Raw genomic sequence first — 20,795 nt, forward strand, 5'->3', positions numbered from 1 at the left:
CCTACACAGTCCTCATGCAGGTACTTACCAAGTACCACTGCTGATTCCACATCGGATCGTTGAAGAGATCTAGTGCTGAGTCTCTTAGAACTGAACGTTTACTTCTTTCTTTTTCATACTGTTGTTCCGCCCATATCACCTACCAGGAGTTTTATAGCAAGAAAATCAACAGTTAAACAGCCACCTCTGGTGTAATCATCTTCCCTCTAACTAGCTCTAGTATTCTCTCCATCAGTGTTTTCACCTGACTGCAGATCACACTGGCAGCTCAGTGAGAATAAGGGCTTGCCCTCTGGGGAGATGACCATTTCCTCTATTATGGTAAAGTGTGCCTTTACGAGGAGGAGAAGTAGTCAGTGAAGTGATGGTTCCCTCAAATTATTGACACTGTGATTCCAGTGGAAGTAAAAGTTCAGCCTGCTTTCATCAGCAAATGGACCATAATACCAATTGTTATATTGAGGTTTCAGGGTTCCATAGCTGAAAATTTGTCCATTTGCACGGAATGAGTCAACAAGCTAAGAGATCTCAGAGACTGCTGTTATGTTGCTCTTACAGCTTAATGTCCCTTTCTTTATTCACAAAAATAGAAATTGCAGATGTGACAAAAGATTGGAAAGGTGCTGTGTCTTTGCCGATTCAAAATTCTGGTTCCCCTGTGCTTCAGCCTTCTGCTTAAGAATATTTAATATGAGAAACAGATCTGGGATGATGGATGAGCCTTACTGGCCATGCACACTTATCATTAATTTTGTTTCATGTATTATGCAAGAAGATCTGACAATACAAAAATTACCTTTCCAACATTTATAGCATAATCCTATTATACCTGAGGCCCCAAGAGGTGAGGGGCTGCCTTGTGGTTATATTCATTATGAGATGCTACCGTGTTCTGATTCTGCTGAGCAACATGACTGTTTCCTACCCAAAACATATCCTCTCTTTCGTACACATGATGATAGTCCAGTGTGTGATAGGATATTGCTAATGTGAGAATACTAATGAGTCAGATCCAAAAATAAAAACTGAAAAATAATTTGCAGCTAAAGGATAAAGCCATCCAGTTAACACCATCCTAAATTTCCAATTAGAAAACATACTGCAAACCTATTATAAACATTGGGAGGGACTTGAGGGTTGGAAATTAGTCATTATAATTTATTTTTAAAGTGCCTGTATTTCCAAGCTTAATTGTTTTGGCTTAAAATACCTCAATGCTTGGAATATACTGCCTGCCATCTGAGTTGGTCTTTGGAAGCTGGCTGCTAGGGAACAAGTACTAATCTTTGAGGGAGAGAGTCACTTACAGTTAGAGATTTCATTAACAGACTTGCAGATAGCATATTGGTGCATTTCAGAGTGCTAATTTGGAAGAATAGTATCCCTATCAAAAAAAAAAGAGCAATAAAATGAAAATCAAGAGCATTTTTTAAAAAGTGGAATAAAAGAAGAGGCACTCTGCCATCTGATCAGGTAAACAACCAATTGGTGGAAACAGAGTTATGATTAATGTCATTAACTCCAAATCCCATATTAGTCTCTGTAAGAGCAGACCAAATGGAACAGAGCAAATTGGTAGCATCCTTCTATTGTATATACATGATATAGTAAGTATCATGTACTTAATGGTAAATAATCCTTTTGGGATTTAATGCCCTTTGAAAAGGGCATTAAAAAGCATCTAGTCCAACCTTCCACTTCAAGCTTCAATGGGTTCTAGAATTTTTCCTGAAATTAAATTATTCTGGGGATAACTTTCATAGGATTGTATAGACTCCCTTCTAATGAAGTTATGCTAGAGAGTAAATTCTTAGCTCTTCTTCACTATGTTTTGCAATTTCTCCCCCAAGTCAATTACTAAGGAATTACAAATCAATTATCTAAAGAATAGAACTGGGCCATCTGTTCATTTTAGTGAGATACTTTGAATAATAACAGTTAGATCTGCTTCACTCTATCCAGTTTTCTCCTGTGAAGATGAGAAGGGAGGTCAGTTTGACTTCCTTGTACATTACTTAATGTCAGGCATGCATTTAGGCAGACAAGGAAATAGTTCTCTTGTTTTTTTGCCCAAAGACTAAGCCTAGCTAGAGTACTGGAAGTTGTCCTACTTTCAGAGCCAATATACAATTAGCCATCTGCCTTGGGACAGTGAAGGGAAGATTTTATTGGACAAAAAACTTTTAAAATGATGTTAAGGGCCTCTGCTTAGGTCTGTCACTTCTAAGCCATTTACTTGAGTAAAAGCCAGCAACGGTTGCTTATGAGCTGCGGGTTGCCGTCCATGGTCCTGATACAACGTTCTTGGTCTGGGTTAGGTTGCTGCTTTCATGTTGGAACACTGGTAACCCAGGCCCAGTCATTTCCTACTCTCATAATTTGTCTTCTTTTCCCTCTTCTTTTAAAAGTTCTATCAGGTGCATAACAAAGTAGCAAATTATTTTACAGCAATTGTGAGTTCCATGAACTTTCAACAATTTTAGCCCTGTTCTGTCACTTGTACTTTTCTTTATGGGAAGTTGAACGTGTATGTTTCATCTCTCACAAAGCTTTCATAATTCTTGAGAATGTCCTAGACAACAGAAATCATGTATGCAGATATCAGGCTTCCCAGTATAAATTTTCATCAGTATGGCATATTCTTGAGAAAAGGCAAATTTTTCTCAAATGTTACTTCAAATTTTTATTTCATATCAGCATTTCTATTGATGTTTATGACCTTGAAAACAGACTTCAAAAAGACCCTGAGGGATGGGATGGGGAGGGAAGTGGGAGGGGGTTCAGGATGGGGACCACATGTACACCCGTGGCTGATTCATGTCAATGTATGGCAAAAACCACTACAATAGTGTAACTAGCCTCCAATTAAAATAAATAAATTAATTAAAAAATCAAAAGATACATTAGATGTATATGAAATTGGCCCCACACTTTACCTGTGTTCATTCTAGACTTTTCCTGCTGGTACCTAATCGTTGAATATGTATACAAACCAGAATAAAAGGAGATCAAATACTCTGGGTCAGATAATATAATACTTATGGAAACATTTGCCTCCTGAAGACATGGATTTAAAACTCTCTCAAAAACACTAGTTCCCTATATAACCAAATCAGATAGAAACAGCAGAATGCATTTTCAGATAACACGGAAATGTTATTAAGAATGGAGTTTCTGTATTATATTTGTCTGGCATCATCACATTGGATATCAAAATGCTTGGTACATAGACAGCCATATAATGAAAGGCTGTTGATTGATTGTATTGTCAAACAGTTCATTAGTGCTGCCACTTGATTCTCAGGATTCATTTTCATGCTCTTAGACTGAATTTGTGAACTGATATTATATAGTTCATATATGTGTATGTGTGTGTGTGTGTGTATGTATATACACACATATAATGTAGTCAACCAATTAGATTCAGCTATTATTATGTGCATTTATAACCCTATGGAAATGATAAGAAACACTACAGATAAATAATTGTGAAAATAAGAAAAAAAGAATAATATTCACTTTTGTTCTTGTTAGCAAGCACAAAGAAAGCAGATAAGTCAGGTTACTGGCTTGAAGACAAATGCACAATACTTACACGATCATCATCAGACAATCTCTTAGTGATGTGAAGGGCACTCCTTCGAGACCTCCGAGGATGGTTTCTGTGTTTGAACAAGTAGTGATTTTCAAGTGATCCAATCTATAAAAGGAAAAATTAAAATAAAAATCCTCTTTCCAAAATAAGTGTGTATAGGTCAGATTAAAACCCAGCTAACTTGCAAACAGGCAATTTTTATTAAGTCCATTTCTTGTACTTGAAGGTAACCTTTTTCTTGATGAGGAAGACACTGTTACAAGCCTTCCCTTTCTTCTTGGTCTGTTCAGTGAGATGAGCTTTCCAATATTATCACTTGGGGTCACAGTATTCTTAAGGGCTGATGATGCTTCTGTCTTTTATATTTCAGAGAAACCACATTTTCTTTTCTAGGTGATGTTATTGTGTAGATAGACATTTCTAAAAAATATATTCACTTTACAAAACATATCCTATCAGAGAACGATACTGTGTAGAAAGCAGGAGAACTCTTTGGTACTATACATGTGTAGTGCCCCACTCAGCTAGAACAATTTGTTGTTATAAAATACAGCGATTGAATCCATAGTGATGATTGTTATAAGCTATTAGTAATGACTACTTAACTTTCCAGTAGTTCAAAGCTTTGAGCAAGAAGTCAGTATGCTACATTTAGGACAGGTATTCCACCTTAGAGTGTGTAAATTTCTCTAGATGACTATCAATACATTTGGTATCAATAAAAATGGTCCAATTTAGAGCTAAGTTCATTATTGTTTTAAGATAATTTCCCTTTATTCCAAATAGTACTTAATTTGAACCTACTAAATTCTGTAGATGCCCTGCATTTTTTTTAAATTGAGACAAGCAATTGAAAATGGGTTATTTCATAAGAATTACTTTCTTTAAATTGATGTTTCTCATCACCTAAAGACTTTTTTCATAGAGATGCTTAGGTCCTGCTCCAAGCCTGAATCTCTGGGAGTGAATCTGCTATAAGCTTTACGTGGAGTTGGGGGGAGAGAATAGTGGCCTTAAGAAAAGATCACCAGTGCTTAGCTCTGTTTCTGCTATCAATTGGTTTTGCCTTTTGTCACCCCTTACCCATCCTAGCTTTATTTTGAGGCCTTAAGAAGTTCAAGATGGTGATGCATCTAAGTGTGAACAAAGGAAGAAATAAACAGAACCAGGAAAGCACCATCGGTCTTTTATAAGGAATTATTATTTTAAAAACATTTATTAATAATGTCATTTAACTGGAAATATGTGTATGCAAGTCATATGCAACTCTAGGTAGGTTTTCCCACTCTTTTCTAAAGTTTCTTGTTACTATGCCACCCTTTCCTTGAAGATCCTACCAACAGTACTGATTTACTGTTATTTATTTGTTTACTGGGACTTGTGATTTTAAAAAGCAGTTCCCACAATGAATGGTCTGGGTTTGGATGAATGTCTGAGGCTAATAGGTGAGAAAAGGAAGAGGGAATTATTTTTTGCTCTCTCCTCCAGTCTCCTTCCACACAGTTACCAATGCTATTTAGCTTTAGTCCAAAGGATTAAGTTCCCAGGTTTTTTTTCCCTTCATAGGACACACAAGATGTCCATGGTGCCCACAGTACCCACCAGTACAGTTCTACCCACTACTCACTCTCTTTTTAGACTCCAAGAATTCCTTGCAGTTTCCTGACTTCTAAATAAGTCACTTTCTTTGTATCTCCCTGGTTTCCCACAAGCCATTTTCTATGCCTTGGGTGCCTTCCCCAATCTCATCATGTTCCCACCTTTGACTCTTCTTCCTAAACTCTGTGCAAATGTTTCCTCCTTGGATTGTCTTCTTTCCCCTCTTCCCAATTCCCTTCCATCTTCAGTCTTTCAATCAAGACTCCAAGAACAGTTTCTGTTGCTATACCAATTACTTGCAATTGCAATCATTTATTTTTAAATCAGTCTCTAGACTCTTGGTTTCTTGAAGGTTTCTTTTCCTCCTATTATTCCTTAGCCCCCAACGCGGAACCTAGCACAGAATAAGGACTTGGCAAAAGCAAAACTATATGTCTGCTACTGGTACACAGAGACGAGAAGTCAATATGGGCATTGACTTTCGCGCTGGGCATTTCAGGCAGTTTGGCTCATAAAGTTGGAGCATGAAGCCTCTGGCAAGGAAAGGCACATTCTCCAGAGGATTTGAATCTATGGAATCGCAACGCCCACACCGATTACTCATCCCTGACTTCAACTGCATCTCTACCACCACCTCTAGAAAAAACGCGCCAAAATGTTTTACAACTCCCTTCTCCCTCATTTCAATGAACAACTTACAAGGCAAGAAATAAGGGCTTGATTCTGAGCCAAGGGAAGGGAAAGCTTCCATGAGAACTCACAGCCCCCTACACAATGGCTCAATGCCCATACCCCCCAGCTATTTATTAACCCAGTCCTCACTTGAGCAGGCAACAGTTTCTTCACCACCCCCCCGCATCCCCCCAAATGGAAACCCCTGGGAAGCTAAAACACATTTGGCTGAGGAACAAGAAAGAAATACTTTCCCCACCGTCACTTCAGCAGCCTGACCCTTCAGGGGAACTGATCGGGCAAAGTTATGAGGCTCCGACTTTGCAAGTTTCCAGTGAGAGTCCGGAGCTTGCAGTAGAGGGCTGGAGAGTTGGTCCCATGCCTCTCACCCACCTCATCTACCACTCCGAAACCCCCAGCCCCGAGTTGTGAGTCGAGGCCACTGGCACTCTCCAGAGACAGCTGAGCCGTGGGCGTATCTGAGAAGGCTGCAGCGAACATCTCCAAGCCTACTTGGCCCCTTGCAGCAGGACTTGGATCTGATGCTGCCATATTGAAAAGAAGGAAACAGCCGACTCCTGACGCAGACCTGCTGAGACCCAGGGGAACAGACCGCACTGCCTCTCCCTGCCCTGACGCTGGTTGGTACGAGCCTGCATGCATCTCAAGTTGCGGGAACGACAGTTGAGGGATTTTTCTTCCAAACCGCGCGGGAAACGGATTTCGGTTCCAGGAAGGACAACAGCCAAGACTAAGCTGTACCCAGCTGCGGCGGCTGGGTTCTGCCTGGCTGCGCCCAGCCCAAGCAATAAATAATGCAAGGCTTCTGCAAGCGCGCCAGGGGCGAGAGCCGGAAAAGCTCCTGCTCTTTGCCACTGGGCTCAGGAGAGTGCAATCTGGGACTCCCACTTGGGAGATGGCGCTCCAGTCCCTCCAGTCCCTTCGGGCCCCAGAAAGTTTCTTGAAAGTGCAAACTCTTACCTGACCCAAAAGGTCATAGCCTAGCTCCTGGGCTATCGCCGAGGCTGCCTCAGGTCCCCCGGGGATCTCCGCCGCCCATTCATTCACAAACTGCCTCTTCGCTTTTACACTGTTCATTGCACACCAAGCGCAAAAGAGAGTGAAAGCAGTACACTGCAGAGTCCAGGCTCTTCGCCCCATGGCTCTCACACCGGCTCGCACCCAAGTGGGGAGGGAGGGGAGCGAGAAGCAAGCCAGAGAAGCCAGAAATGATCACCCCTTCCACTGCGAGGCTCGGGACCACTTTCGCCCCGGCTTGCTCTGCGATGAGATAAGAGACGCGCAGGAGACGCTGGGCGGTGGCGAGCGCTCAGTGCAGCGTTTCGGTCTCCCTGCCGAGTGGAGCCCCAGCCCTTCCGAGGAGGAATGGAAATGAGTGTTTACACGTCAAATCTACGAAAGCCATCTCTTGACGTCAGATCTACCTGGACTGAGATCTGGATGGTATTCCCGGCGGGGTGGAGAAGCTGCTAAAATAAGCAGCGAGGGATTAAGAAAAGGAAGAAACATTTGCTGGTATTGGTTAAGTCGGCTCCCTTTCTGACTGTAAATTTTGCAGCCGCGAGAAACACCTTCACTTCTCTTTGAGAAGTGCCCTCCCATTTGAATATAACTACCAAGAATCAAAGACCTGGAGCGCAGCACACTTTCCTTCCCTTTTGTCCCTTTTGTCCATTTTCTTGATCTATGCTTAATTATCTCCTGTGTTGGGGGAGGGAGAGAGGAGGATTTTTATAACGACCCTGTGGATATCAGCACCTGCTATGAAGAACAGGGCCTTTCAGTCTTTCAAATGGGACAGAGGCTGGGAAGGCAGAGACCAGAAGGGAAGCTTCTGATCTGATTTGCCCAGGAGAATGAGCACCTCTGGGAAGACAATGTTAAAGCAACATTTTAAAGAACATATTTTTAGCCATTCAAACCACCTTAGTTAACAAGTTTACATCATTCTCTCCTCTGTTTCTTAACCTCAGTAAAACAATATCTAAAATTCTGTCTCAGATATTGCAGCACCCACTACCACCCACTTTACAGTCTTTATCAGAAAAAATGATTAATCATTATTTTAAATTTTTATTTATTTTTATCATACAATTTTTTTTTAAAGTTTCCTTTATTTGTTAACAAGGAAGTGTACCCAAGTAGTATTGTGTTGATTCAGAGAGAGGAAGAGTAGGTTTCATTAACTCTGAAATTTCCATTCTTCCTTCAGGAGACCTTTTCACTTTGGTGTTGAACTGAAACTGTGCCATTACTTTCCCGTAAGAGGCAGTTTCTTTTGGTGGAAGAGTGTTTTCTTATGGAAATAGAATAAGAAGATGTCTAAATGGTCCTCTATCCCAGAAAAGGGAAGTGAGTACAGTGTACTGTGGCTGAACCTTTTCTGATGCTGAGAAGCTGAGCCTGGTGGTAAATGCCAGGGTCTCTCTGCATTCAGCACCAAGGAGTGGACAGCGCCACCAGCACTGGTTGCCTGCGGGAGCTCCTCTTCTGAGTTCCAAGAATCGCCGTCCCCCCAAGAATCAAACTATTTCCTTTTGACTGGTACCATCCCCTTCTTTAAAAAGGAACAACGGGAACTTGACCATAAGGGAGAAGTATGGTTAGGTCATAATCGTGACTAATTGCATTGGAATTCTCGGGAACACAATGCACTCAGCCCCAAAATAAAATTGCAGGGGATTCAAAGTCACCCGAGAAAGGTTTTTTCTTTCTTGTTTTTCTTTTTAAAGCTCCCAACCGCTGGGGGGCGCAGCCTATTCTAGAGAAAAGAGGAAAGGGATAAGAGTGGGAGAAAGCATATGCGCTTGTGGAGAAAGGAAGCAAGAGATAACTCTTGACAGAAAGCAAATGAAATGGAGGCTTGATGGAAGATAAGGCTAGTACTAATTTTTCGTTTGCCTCCATGTTTTTATAAATGTGGAGAAGATCAATAATTTCTTTAAATATAAAGCTTCTTAATGAGAACAAATGCCAATGTTAATAAACCATGTGATGCAGTTAAGTCTATTACAATAATGTAACTCTCACATGAGCTGCTGTAAAATGGACTCAGATTGATAGTTTTTCTGTTGGCACTATAAATTCACATGTGTGAGTATTGATGGCTAGGTGAGCTGTCTTTTTGTATCTCAGCTGAGTTGTGGACTCAAGCTCTCTGTGTGCTAGCAAAACAAGAGACATTTGTTGCAAATGTTTAATAATGGTAGGAATGGTAAGAGCAGGAACATGTTTGCCCTTATTATTCTTCAAGTAAATCAGTTGGCAGTTCAAGTAAATAATTAAGGAGGCCAGTGTCTCATTAATGAATCATTTATCTTAAACGGAGCACCCAACGCACCTGGGATAAACATTCAGTTGATATACTTAAAAGTACAAACTAAATTCTCACAGTAGAAAGATAATATCCCCATCCAAATATCTACATCTATATATATCAGTAATTTATTTTGAAATTCTCTGAATTTTATCTGATGGACCTTAATTGCCACAGTTTCTGGGATGCAGAAAGGATGAATGTTTGCCAAGGCTAAGGGTGCAAATATAGATGTAGGAGTCATCTTAAAATTGTCATACCAAGGGCTAACCCTGTCCTGCTATGAAGATCATAGTAATAACCTCCAAGCCCATCACTGTCATATTTTATATCATAAATTAGAAGTCCCAATTATCACCCTTAAGTTCATTTTAATAGCATTTGATTCATCTGATTAATTTATGCAGGAAACAGGATAATTCAGAAACTGCAAAGGACTGTTTCTATTATGAATTATCAAGTCTCATGCCTTTCATGACTGCTCCCAACTGCACAGGGATACAGTTAATCATTTATTAGGTTTTCTTGGAGGGTAGTGAGGTATTATAAACAGGAGGTAAAAGATGTTCAGAGATCTGTAGATCACCATATTTCTTTAGTATTAGAAAATAAAAACTTCAAACCTTTTATTACAGTGAAATAAAGTAGATATACTAGAGTGTACAAAACCATGTACCCAATGATTTATCACAAAGTGAACACCATATAACCATTCAGGTCAAGAAAAAGAGTATTGCCAGCCCTTCAGAGTAATTTTTCAGTGTGTTTTTTTTTCTTCAAGAAGTATAAGGGAAGGAGTGAGGAAATAACTTAGGTCTAACATTTCCCAACTGTTATATAGACTTACATGTTTTCTTTGGGTAAATTTCCAGTTTTTTTAAGGAATCACCACAATGTTCTCCATAGTGGCTGTACTAGTTTGCATTCCCACCAACAGTGTAAGAGGGTCCCCTTTTCTCCACACCCTCTCCAGCATTTATTGCTTGTAGACTTTTGGATCACAGCCATTCTGACTGGCATGAAATGGTACCTCATTGTGGTTTTGATTTGCATTTCTCTGATAATGAGTGATGTGGAGCATCTTTTCATGTGTTTGTTAGCCATCTGTATGTCTTCTTTGGAGAAATGTCTGTTTAGTTCTTTGGCCCATTTTTTGACTGGGTCGTTTATTTTTCTGGAATTGAGCTGCAGGAGTTGCTTGTATATTTTTGAGATTAGTTGTTTGTCAGTTGCTTCATTTGCTATTATTTTCTCCCATTCTGAAGGCTGTCTTTTCACCTTGCTTATAGTTTCCTTTGTTGTGCAGAAGCTTTTAAGTTTAATTAGGTCCCATTTGTTTATTTTTGTTTTTATTTCCAATATTCTGGGAGGTGGGTCATAGAGGATCCTGCTGTGATTTATGTAGGAGAGTGCTTTGCCTATGTTCTCCTCTAGGAGTTTTATAGTTTCTGGTCTTGTGTTTAGATCTTTAATCCATTTTGAGTTTATTGTTGTGTATGGTGTTAGAAAGTGTTCTAGTTTCATTCTTTTACAAGTGGTTGACCAGTTTTTCCAGCACCACTTGTTAAAGAGATTATCTTTTCTCCATTGTATATTCTTGCCTCCTTTGTCAAAGATAAAGTATCCATAGGTGCATGGGTTTATCTCTGGGCTTTCTATTTTGTTCCATTGATCTATATTTCTGTCTTTGTGCCAGTACCATATTGTCTTGATGACTGTGGCTTTGTAGTAGAGCCTGAAGTCAGGCAGGTTGATTCCTCCAGTTCCACTCTTCTTTCTCAAGATTGCTTTGGCTATTCAAGGTTTTTTGAATTTCCATACAAATTGTGAAATTATTTGTTCTAGCTCTGTGAAAAATACCATTGGTAGCTTGATAGGGATTTCATTGAATCTATAGATTCCTTTGGGTAGTATACTCATTTTCACTATATTGATTCTTCCGATCCATGAACATGGTATATTTCTCCATCTATTTGTGTCCTCTTTGATTTCTTTCTTCAGTGTTTTATAGTTTTCTATATATAGGTCTTTAGTTTCTTTAGGTAGATATATTCCTAAGTATTTTATTCTTTTCGTTGCAATGGTGAATGGAATTGTTTCCTTAATTTCTCTTCCTGTTTTCTCATTGTTAGTGTATAGGAATGCAAGGGATTTCTGTGTGTTGATTTTATATCCTTCAACTTTACTATATTCATTGATTAGCTCTAGTAATTTTCTGGTGGAGTCTTTAGGGTTTTCTATGTAGAGGATCGTGTCATCTGCAAACAGTGCGAGTTTTACTTCTTCCTTTCCAATCTGGATTCCTTTTATTTATTTTTCTGCTCTGATTGCTGTGGCCCAAACTTCCAAAACTATGTTGAATAGTAGTGGTGAGAGTGGGCACCCTTGTCTTGTTCCTGACTTTAGGGGAAATGCTTTCAATTTTTCACCATTGAGGATAATGTTTGCTGTGGGTTTGTCATATATAGCTATTATTATGTTGAGGTATATTCTTTCTATTCCTGCTTTCTGGAGGGTTTTTTATATCATAAATGGATGTTGAATTTTGTCCAAGGCTTTCTCTGCATCTATTGAGATAATCATATGGTTTTTATTTTTCAATTTGTTAATGTGGTGTATTACATTGATTGATTTGCAGATATTGAAGAATCCTTGCATCCCTGGGATAAAGCCCACTTGGTCGTGATGTATGATCTTTTTAATATGTTGTTGGATTCTGATTGCTACAGTTTTGTTAAGGATTTTTGAATCTATGTTCATCAGTGATATTGGCCTGTAGTTTTCTTTTTTTGTGGCATCTTTGTCAGGTTTTGATATTAGGGTGATGGTGGCCTCATAGAATGAGTTTGGAAGTTTACCTTCCTCTTCAATTTTCTGAAAGAGTTTGAGTAGGATAGGTGTTAGCTCTTCTCTAAATTTTTGGTAGAATTCAGCTGTGAAGTCGTCTGGACCTGGGCTTTTGTTTGCTGGAAGATTTCTGATTACAGTTTCAATTTCTGTGCTTGTGATGGGTCTGTTAAGGTTTTCTATTTCTTCCTGGTCCAGTTTTGGAAATTTGTACTTTTCTAAGAATTTGTCCATTTCGTCCAAGTTGTCCATTTTATTGGCATATAATTACTGATGGTAGTCTCTTATGATCCTTTGTATTTCTGTGTTGTCTGTTGTGATCTCTCCATTTTCATTTCTAATTTTATTGATTTGATTTTTCTGCCTTTGTTTCTTGATGAGTCTGGCTAATGGTTTGTCAATTTTATTTATCTTCTCAAAGAACCAGCTTTTGGCTTTGTTGATTTTTGTTATGGTCTCTTTTGTTTCTTTTGCATTTATTTCTGCCCTAATTTTTAAGATTTCTTTCCTTCTACTAACCCTGGGGTTCTTCTGCCATATGACCCAGCAGTCCCACTGCTGGGCATATACACCGAGGAAACCAGAATTGAAAGAGAAAAGTGTACCCCAATGTTCATCACAGCACTGTTTATAATAGCCAGGACATGGAAGCAACCTAGATGTCCATCAGCAGATGAATGGATAAGAAAGCTGTGGTACATATACACAATGGAGTATTACTCAGCCATTAAAAAGAATACATTTGAATCAGTTCTAATGAGGCGGATGAAACTGGAGCCTATTATACAGAGTGAAGTAAGCCAGAAAGAGAAACACCAATACAGTATAATAATGCATATATATGGAATTTAGAAAGATGGTAAAAGAGACACAGATGTATAGAACAGTCGGCTGGACTCTGTGGGAGAGGGCGAGGGTGGAATGATTTGGGAGAATGGCATTGAAACATGTATATTATCATATGTGAAATGAATCACCAGTCCAGGTTTGATGCATGATACAGGATACTTGGGGCTGGTGCTCTGGGATGACCCAGAGGGATGGGATGGGGAGGGAGGTGGGAGGGGGGTTCAGGATGGGGAACACGCGTACACTCATGGCTGATTCATGTCAATGTATGGCAAAACCAATACAATATTGTAAAGTAATTAGCTTCCAATTAAAATAAATAAATTTATATTTAAAAAAAGAAAAAGAAAAAAATAGTAGCTATATACTAAGACAGGTATGTGATTAATTAGTCTGTAATTATACTAGAGATATTTGGTAATAGAACATATTATAGAGGGAAATCTACCCATAGCAGTATTTTTTTCCCAAATAGAAAATTATAATATTTGCATGACACATGGGGTAAGCTGGAAGACATTTGGGAATATCTGTACAGCACTTACTAAAGCTATTTTTTGCATTTTAAAAAATGTGATACAGTTTTGACAAGAAAATACAATATAATATTTGGAGCAATATATTAAAATTGAATATGCTGCTGCTGCTGCTAAGTCGCTTCAGTCGTGTCCGACTCTGTGCGACCCCATAGACGGCAGCCCACCAGGCTTCCCGTCCCTGGGATTCTCCAGGCAAGAACACTGGAGTGGGTTGCCATTTCCTTCTCCAATGCATGAAAGTGAAAAGTGAAAGTGAAGTCGCTCAGTCGTGTCCGACTCTAGCGACCCCATGGACTGCAGCCTACCAGGCTCCTCCATCCATGGGATATTCTAGGCAAAAGTACTGGAGTGGGGTGCCACTGCCTTCTCCGAAAATTGAATATAGATAACATTAAATTAAGAACTATAAATATACTTCCACCAATGTAACCATTTAATCTCAGATTTTATGCTTGAAAGCCTATATCATTTCTAATCAAAACATTCCAGTGTCAGTCTTTTTAAATTGTTTATGGCTGCTGTCAATGAAAAAACAATTTTGTAGAAGAGAATAAAAATTTTGAAACAACTTTTACAATCATTAAAAATTTGCAACATTTGATCTTAAATATAGCAATTCTTCCTTTTAGCTCCTTGCTAAATTTACCTTAGGAATTTCATAAGAGGTTGCTGTAAATTTAGAATTCACCTAAATTTTATAAAGTATTACAAAATCATTTTTCTAAATTGAAAAATACATGTGCCTTTTAGAAATGTTACCATGAACCTACTTTGCCACAAATGGATAAAGGTATTTAATGCATGGGAAGACTGACATTGGTGCCATTGCCTAAAGATATACCTGCCAAAAGCTTCTTTCTCATTGTCTAACCTCCCATGGCCAAATTTTGGTGGGGATGCTATGCTAATTAACCACTTAGGACATGAACTTCTCCAACAGATCCACCGTTCCTTCTCCTAAGATAAAAACTGGCGTGCTTGCAGCACAAAGGTGATAGCAAGACAGACACTCAGCTTGGTTGAGCTCACTCTCTTGAGGCCAGGCCAATGAGTGCTAGGTGTCACTAATCGTGATTGACTAATTGCTGACCTGGTTGAATCTTCTCCCCAGGAGCCCAGGATCAGGCTGCTTGCATGGCCCTCCCAAAGGATGAAAAGACCAAATATCTTGAGGCACATCTATAATCCTACAGGCTAGGAAGTTCTATCTACAGGAATGAAGGTAAGAGGATAATAAAGCAAAGTCTGTACACTGAAAGGCTCCAGAGTGGAGAAGTAATTATAAAGGACTTATTGAGTGAACTGGACAAAGTATTGAATTTAATACAAAGTTGAATTATTAAAATTGAAGAAATGAGTGTTATTAATTCCAATTATTGAACATGACTTGTCACTTCTAGTGAAAGTAGATAATTAAATGTAGTCATATACAAATATTTATTAATATTTCTTTTTTTACTTTAGAATGGGGTCCTTAAAAATTTGCATTTACTGAGAAAGTTTTGAATTCTAGGCAATGCTCCTGCTTCCTCTGTGCTCTCAAACACTACCATTTTCATATGGAAAACACAGAATATAATTGCTTTTGCTGTTCCTGAAGTGTATTTTTTTTTTTCTTTAGTGAAAATTATAGACTGTCAGTATCAAAAAGTAACCTTAACAGTTATCTGGTTCCTTGCTTCTCAGAATGTGGTTCACATACTACATGGTAGGCATCACTTTGGAGCTTTTTAGAAATTCATTTGGTCTATCACCCCCCACCCCAACACTACTGAATCAGAACTAGTCTTTCTAATGAGTCCATGTTGATTCATATGCAATTAAAGTCTGAGAAGCATTGATCTAGTTAACATGTTCTTAAATATATGAAACTCCTAAGGAATATTCCTTTTCACCATTGAGAATGACATTAACCATGGGTTTGTCATATATGACCTTTTTTGTGTTAGGATAAGTTTCCTCTATTCTCACTTTCCGGAGAGCTTTTTATCATGAATCAGTATTGAAATTTGTCAAAAGCTTTTTGTGCATCTGTTGAGATGATCATATGGTTTTCATTCTTCACTTTGTTAATATGGTGTTTCACATTGATTGATTTTTGGATATTAAAGAATTCTTGCATCCCTGAGATAGATCCCATTCAATTGTGGTGTATGATCCTTATAGTGTATTGTTGGATTCGGTTTTGTTGAGTATTTTTGCATCTATGTTCATCAGTGATATTGGCCTATAATTTTATTCTTTGTGTGTTATCTTTGGTTTTGGTATCAAGGTAATGGTTGCCTCATAGAATGAATTTGAGTGTTCCTTCCTCTGTGATTTTTGGAAGAGTTTCAGAAGGGTAGGTGTTAACTTTTCTCTAAATGTTTAATAGAATTCACCTGTGAAACTGTCTTATCCTGGACTTCCGTTTGTTGGAAGTTTTAAAATCACTGTTTCAATTTCAGTACTTGGGATTGGTCTGTTCATATTTTCTATTTCTTCCTGGTTCAGTCCTAGAAGGCTTTATCTTTTTTAAGAATTTGTCTATTTCTTCCAGGTTGCCCATCTTTTGGCATGTAGTTATTTGTAGTAGTCTCATGATTCTTTTAATTTCTGTAGTGTCAGCTGTAACTTCAAATTTTACAGACTTGAGTGGATAAAAAATACATGGTGCAAATAAACAATGAAATATTACTTACCTATAAAAATAAAATAACACCATGAGTCTAGAGATTATCATAACAAGTGAAGCAACTCAGAAAAAGACATGCATGTGATATCACTCATGTGTGGACTCTAATAAACAAATAAAGATAAAAATGAACTTATTTACAAAACAGAAGCAGACTTACAGATAGCGAGAACAAACTTATGGTTACCAGAGTGGATATGGAGGGGGTAAATCAGGAGCTTGAGATGAATGCACACACACTACTACATGTAAGACAGAGAGCCAGCAAGGACCTACTGTGTAGCACAGGGCACTCTACTCAATACTCTGTGATAACCTATGTGAGAAAAGAATCTAAAAAAATAAACAAATGTGCATATATAACTGAGTCACTTTGCTGTACACCTGAAACTAACACAACATTGTAAATCAACTATATGCCAATAAAATTAGAAATTTTTAAAAAGGAATATTTCTATCAAATGGGTAATTCAGGGTCTCTCCCAAAACAGCCTATTCTTTGGTTTGGGTTAGCTCAAATGGTTACAAAACCTTTCCTTATAATGACATAAATCTTTGCTCATTGTTTTCCTCCAGTCATGCTAATTTTTCCCTACTGCACCACACTGGTAGGCATTAAGCTCTTTTTTGTGTGTGACAGCTTTTCTGATTTGGAAGACAGATTTATTATGTCTTGTCTAAGTTTTCTTACTTTAGGTTAAACATTCTCAATCTGTTTTAATGATTTAGCATTCTGGTTACTCTTGTCTGAACAGGATCTTTCAAACATACTTTTAAAAATATGGCACCCAGAATTAAATGTAATATAGTCAGCCAAACCTGTGTTGATTAAAGCAAGAATTTCACCTCTTTCTCGAAACTATCCCTCTGCCACGATAGCATAAAACTGAGTTAGGTTTACTTTTTCCTTGTTGAACAAATAATTTACAATAATCTCTATTTATAGTCACATGTGCTATTAAGCCACATTTCCACCCTGATTTGCAGTTTTTGTGTTCTTGTTATCTGTGTATATGGATGCAGGAGGTTTGGAATCTTGATTTTATCATCCATTGATTTGCTCTGAGCTTTATGGTGTATACAAATGAAGTCAGCTTTCTATTAGTAGCTTCCTTCAGGTTATTAATAAAAAGATTTAAGTTAGTTAATTTATTGAAAGAGAAAAGACAGAACTACTAGAAACTTCCTTACAAGTTAATTTAATAATAGTATGCTTTGGAAGCAGTTCCAACTCTCCCTCACCAGTGATTGTTCAAAAGAGTAGCAGAAGACCTTGTTACATGTTATGTAGAAGTCTAGATATACAGTTTCTATAGGATTGACTCTCTCCATGTCATGCTGGGTGTCAGTGATCAAAATTTATTTTGTGAGTAATTCAAACCAAAACTTTAATAATTTGATCTGTAATTGATGATTGCCCATTGATCTAGTTCATAAAACTTTACTTTCTTTTCATTCCTGGAACTGAGAATTTTTGACCAGCTCATCTTTCAGTGCTGATCTTTATTCTGCCTTCTAGTATTCCTCAGTGATCTTTGATGCTGGTTCAGGTGTCTCCCTTTTATAATGGATTTATTATTCATTGACATTTACCCATATTATCTGTCCCCTCCCCTTGAATTAGTCCCAGTTAGTAGTGGTATACAACAAAAGTCATCTTGGATGAATCAAAATTATTTTGGTTTCAAAAGACAAAGAGCTGTGTCCTAACTAAAACCAGCTTAAGCACGAGAAGAAATATATTGGGTTATGTTATTAAAGCATGAAAAATGAAATATAGAACTGGGCCAAGAGACTGGAATCAGAGACTTAAATAGCTTTTATCAAGTGCCCTCCTCATCCCCGCTCTCATTTCTCAGCTTCTACATCTTCATAGTTCTCATTTCTCAGGCTTTTCCACAGGGTGACATACGTGACCATTGCCACTTCTGAGATCACAGCTTTTGAGTTCATAGTATAAGGGGGAAAAGAGGATTTCCTTTCAGTCCTCAATGTGAAAGTCCCAGAGCAAAACTATGGGTGCTAGGCTTCACTGATACTGATACCTTCACCCTGGGCCAGTCAGTGTGTTCTGATTGGCTGGATGTAGACCATGTGACCGACACTGTATTTGAAAGTGTAAGTGGGGTATTAGCTTTAGTATGACTTGTAGGTACATCATCATTTCAGTGTTTTCAGTAAGGAAAGAGCAATTCCCCAAAGAAAGGGTGAAGTGGAGGTTTGTATAATAGAGAAAGCAAAAGTGTTTAGAAACAAAAGGAAGTTCCCATAATAAAAAAAGAAAAAAGTCTAGAAACATAAACAATCACCATGCCCTTCAGCAGACAGAAAGCAAATAAAAAATAGTCATTGACAATCTATATTTTCCCATTCTGTGGTATTATCTCTCCTGTGGTTCATGCATTTAGGCATCGTTCAATGTTTAAAAGCAAATACCAATGTTGAATTAATTTAGACAATATAAATATAGCATGTAGTAGATTTAAATCCTTTTAAATTGTTTAAAAAAGACTTAGGGGTGAGGTTATAAAAACAAGATCTTTTCTAGCTTTTCATCGTGAAGTAATTTTAGATTTACAAAAAGTTGTAAAGACAGTATATAGGGCTCATTTATCTTTCACTCAGCTTTCCCATATTATGTATCTATAGTACTAGTTAGCTCAACCAAGACATTACCATTGGTATACTACTCTTAGCTATTCTAAAGAGCTTCTTCAAATTTCTCATGATTAGGTTAGAATTATGCTTTTTTTTTTTTTTTCAGTAGGAAGTGATGTTATGTCATTTTCACTGCTGGTGTCAGGAGGTACAGATATCCACATGCCTAAATTACTAGAGATGCTGTTTCTGACCACTTGAATAAATTGGCATTGTCCAGATTATTCTCCACTACAAAATTACTGTTTGAGAAAGAATATTTCAGTGCAAAAATAATTGTTGAAGTCGTGATGAAAAGGACCAAAGTATATTAATAATATCCAATTTGAGAAAATGAAAATAATTTCACTTCCACAGGCCCTTGTACCTTGTGATCCTCGTTATTTATTATTCCACAAGCCAGAAGATGGCTTTTCAGTCTTACTGAGTGTATTTCTTACTTGTCATATCTGGGATCAGGGTTGGTCCACTCTTAGAACCACAGTTAGAAACAATTGTTTGAGGCCTGCTTTTCCTTGCCTATTTACAACAGCTTCAGTGCAGTCCTTCAAGGGTTATGTTTATTTAAACAACAGGCAGATTAATCCCAGCATTCACTGGAAGGAGATGAGAAGCAAAGGAAAAGTTAGGTTCAATCTATTACTGTTGTTTATCCCTCAGTGGTCCTGCTAGAAATAGAACCTGAAGATGACCAATCCTACAACTGACTCTGGGGGGGTCTTAGATCGCTTCCCACCCTAGCACAGAGGTCTCAGTCCTCAGTTGCCTTCCCAGGCCTCTTTGAGCACCACTCACTCACTGCAAAGAGCAAACAAGTCTGTGAAAGTAGAATCAGTCCACCGCACATTACCTTAAAATTCTGAGCTGATTTCTGACACTTAAACTTGGCAGTTGTCTAGTGCAAATCTGGTTTTCTGGCTTCTTAAAAAAGACATAAAAAAAAAAAGAAAACTAAGAAATACATTATCAGTGTCTGATAATGGTGAATTCCCACCATTATCAGACACTGAGACAAAGGGTAAATTTCTGCAATTTTGTTTACCTCCGCTTTTTTTTTTTCTTATGATAAAGTTCAGGTATCCTTGACTCTATCAAAAGTAGGAAAACAAAACATAGCAGGAGTCAGAGATTTAAAGAAAACTTTGTCTTAAGCTTGACTCACACAATCAGTTGTGGTATCTGCTGTCTCCTCTGAGCATTTGTGTCTGTACCCTTTTCCCTGAAGCCTCCTGCAGACTCTTTCCTGCATTGTCCAAACCCAGTCACACTGCAGCCATAGCTCTATGCTCACAACAATGAACAGGACAACAGGTCCAATATCTTAAGCAAACGTGTATTGGCCAGGTCTGGGTTGTTACATCCCAGGAAGAAAGTTATATCCCAGGAAGTAATGTTATGTCATTTTCACTGCTGGTATCAGGAAGTAGATATCCACATGTCTAAATTACTAGAGATGCTATCTCTGATCACTTAAGTGGCATTGTCCAGATTATTCTCCACTACAAAATTACTATTTGAGAAAGTATATTTTGGTGCAAAAATAATTGTGGCCAAGAGTTCCTTCCCAGCCCACAAATTTGGGAAAGAGATGGACTTGTGTGTGTGTGTGTGTGTGTGGTGGTAGGGGAGATGGAACAGATGTTAGCAAGGTGAAGGAGTCAATTTAGGCTATTCATGTTCTTCTGACTCTTCAGTCCAGGTTAATCAGGACTCTGGGGCCACATCTACACTTGAGGAAATACGGGGCTTTGTCACTGGGAAAGCTTGGGAAAAATAGCTTTGAGAAAGTGGTTTGTGAAGGGCGGTGGCTGGTGATCCAGTTTATTCTTTTCTGGTGCTTTATCAGTAGAAAAAGCAGAAGCAGTACCTTTAATTTTATTTGCAAGGTGAATTGAGAGTTGATTGGAAAACTGACAGCATTTGACAAACGGATCCCAAACTCGACATGGACACTCTTTTGAGAAGCAGTAAGTGCAGAGGCAAGAGCGGGCTCTGGGGCCAGACTGCCCAGGGTAGGATTCCGGT

At 38.3% G+C, this 20,795-nt stretch overlaps 1 protein-coding gene across 1 annotated transcript in view; it reads right to left on the minus strand.

The window, feature by feature from the left end:
* PCSK1 (proprotein convertase subtilisin/kexin type 1) overlaps positions 1 to 7,027 on the minus strand; it is a 45,302-nt gene extending 38,275 nt beyond the window's left edge. Inside the window, exons 1-3 of the mRNA XM_055565217.1 lie at positions 6,848 to 7,027; positions 3,596 to 3,700; positions 29 to 139 (exon numbers count right to left, since the gene is read on the minus strand). Coding sequence (XP_055421192.1) covers positions 29 to 139; positions 3,596 to 3,700; positions 6,848 to 7,027 — 396 coding nt within the window. The remainder of the gene's footprint in view (positions 1 to 28; positions 140 to 3,595; positions 3,701 to 6,847) is intronic.
* Positions 7,028 to 20,795: the final 13,768 nt, after the last annotated feature.

This window comes from Bubalus kerabau, chromosome 1 (assembly GCF_029407905.1).
Source record: "Bubalus kerabau isolate K-KA32 ecotype Philippines breed swamp buffalo chromosome 1, PCC_UOA_SB_1v2, whole genome shotgun sequence".
NCBI lineage: Eukaryota > Metazoa > Chordata > Mammalia > Artiodactyla > Bovidae > Bubalus > Bubalus kerabau.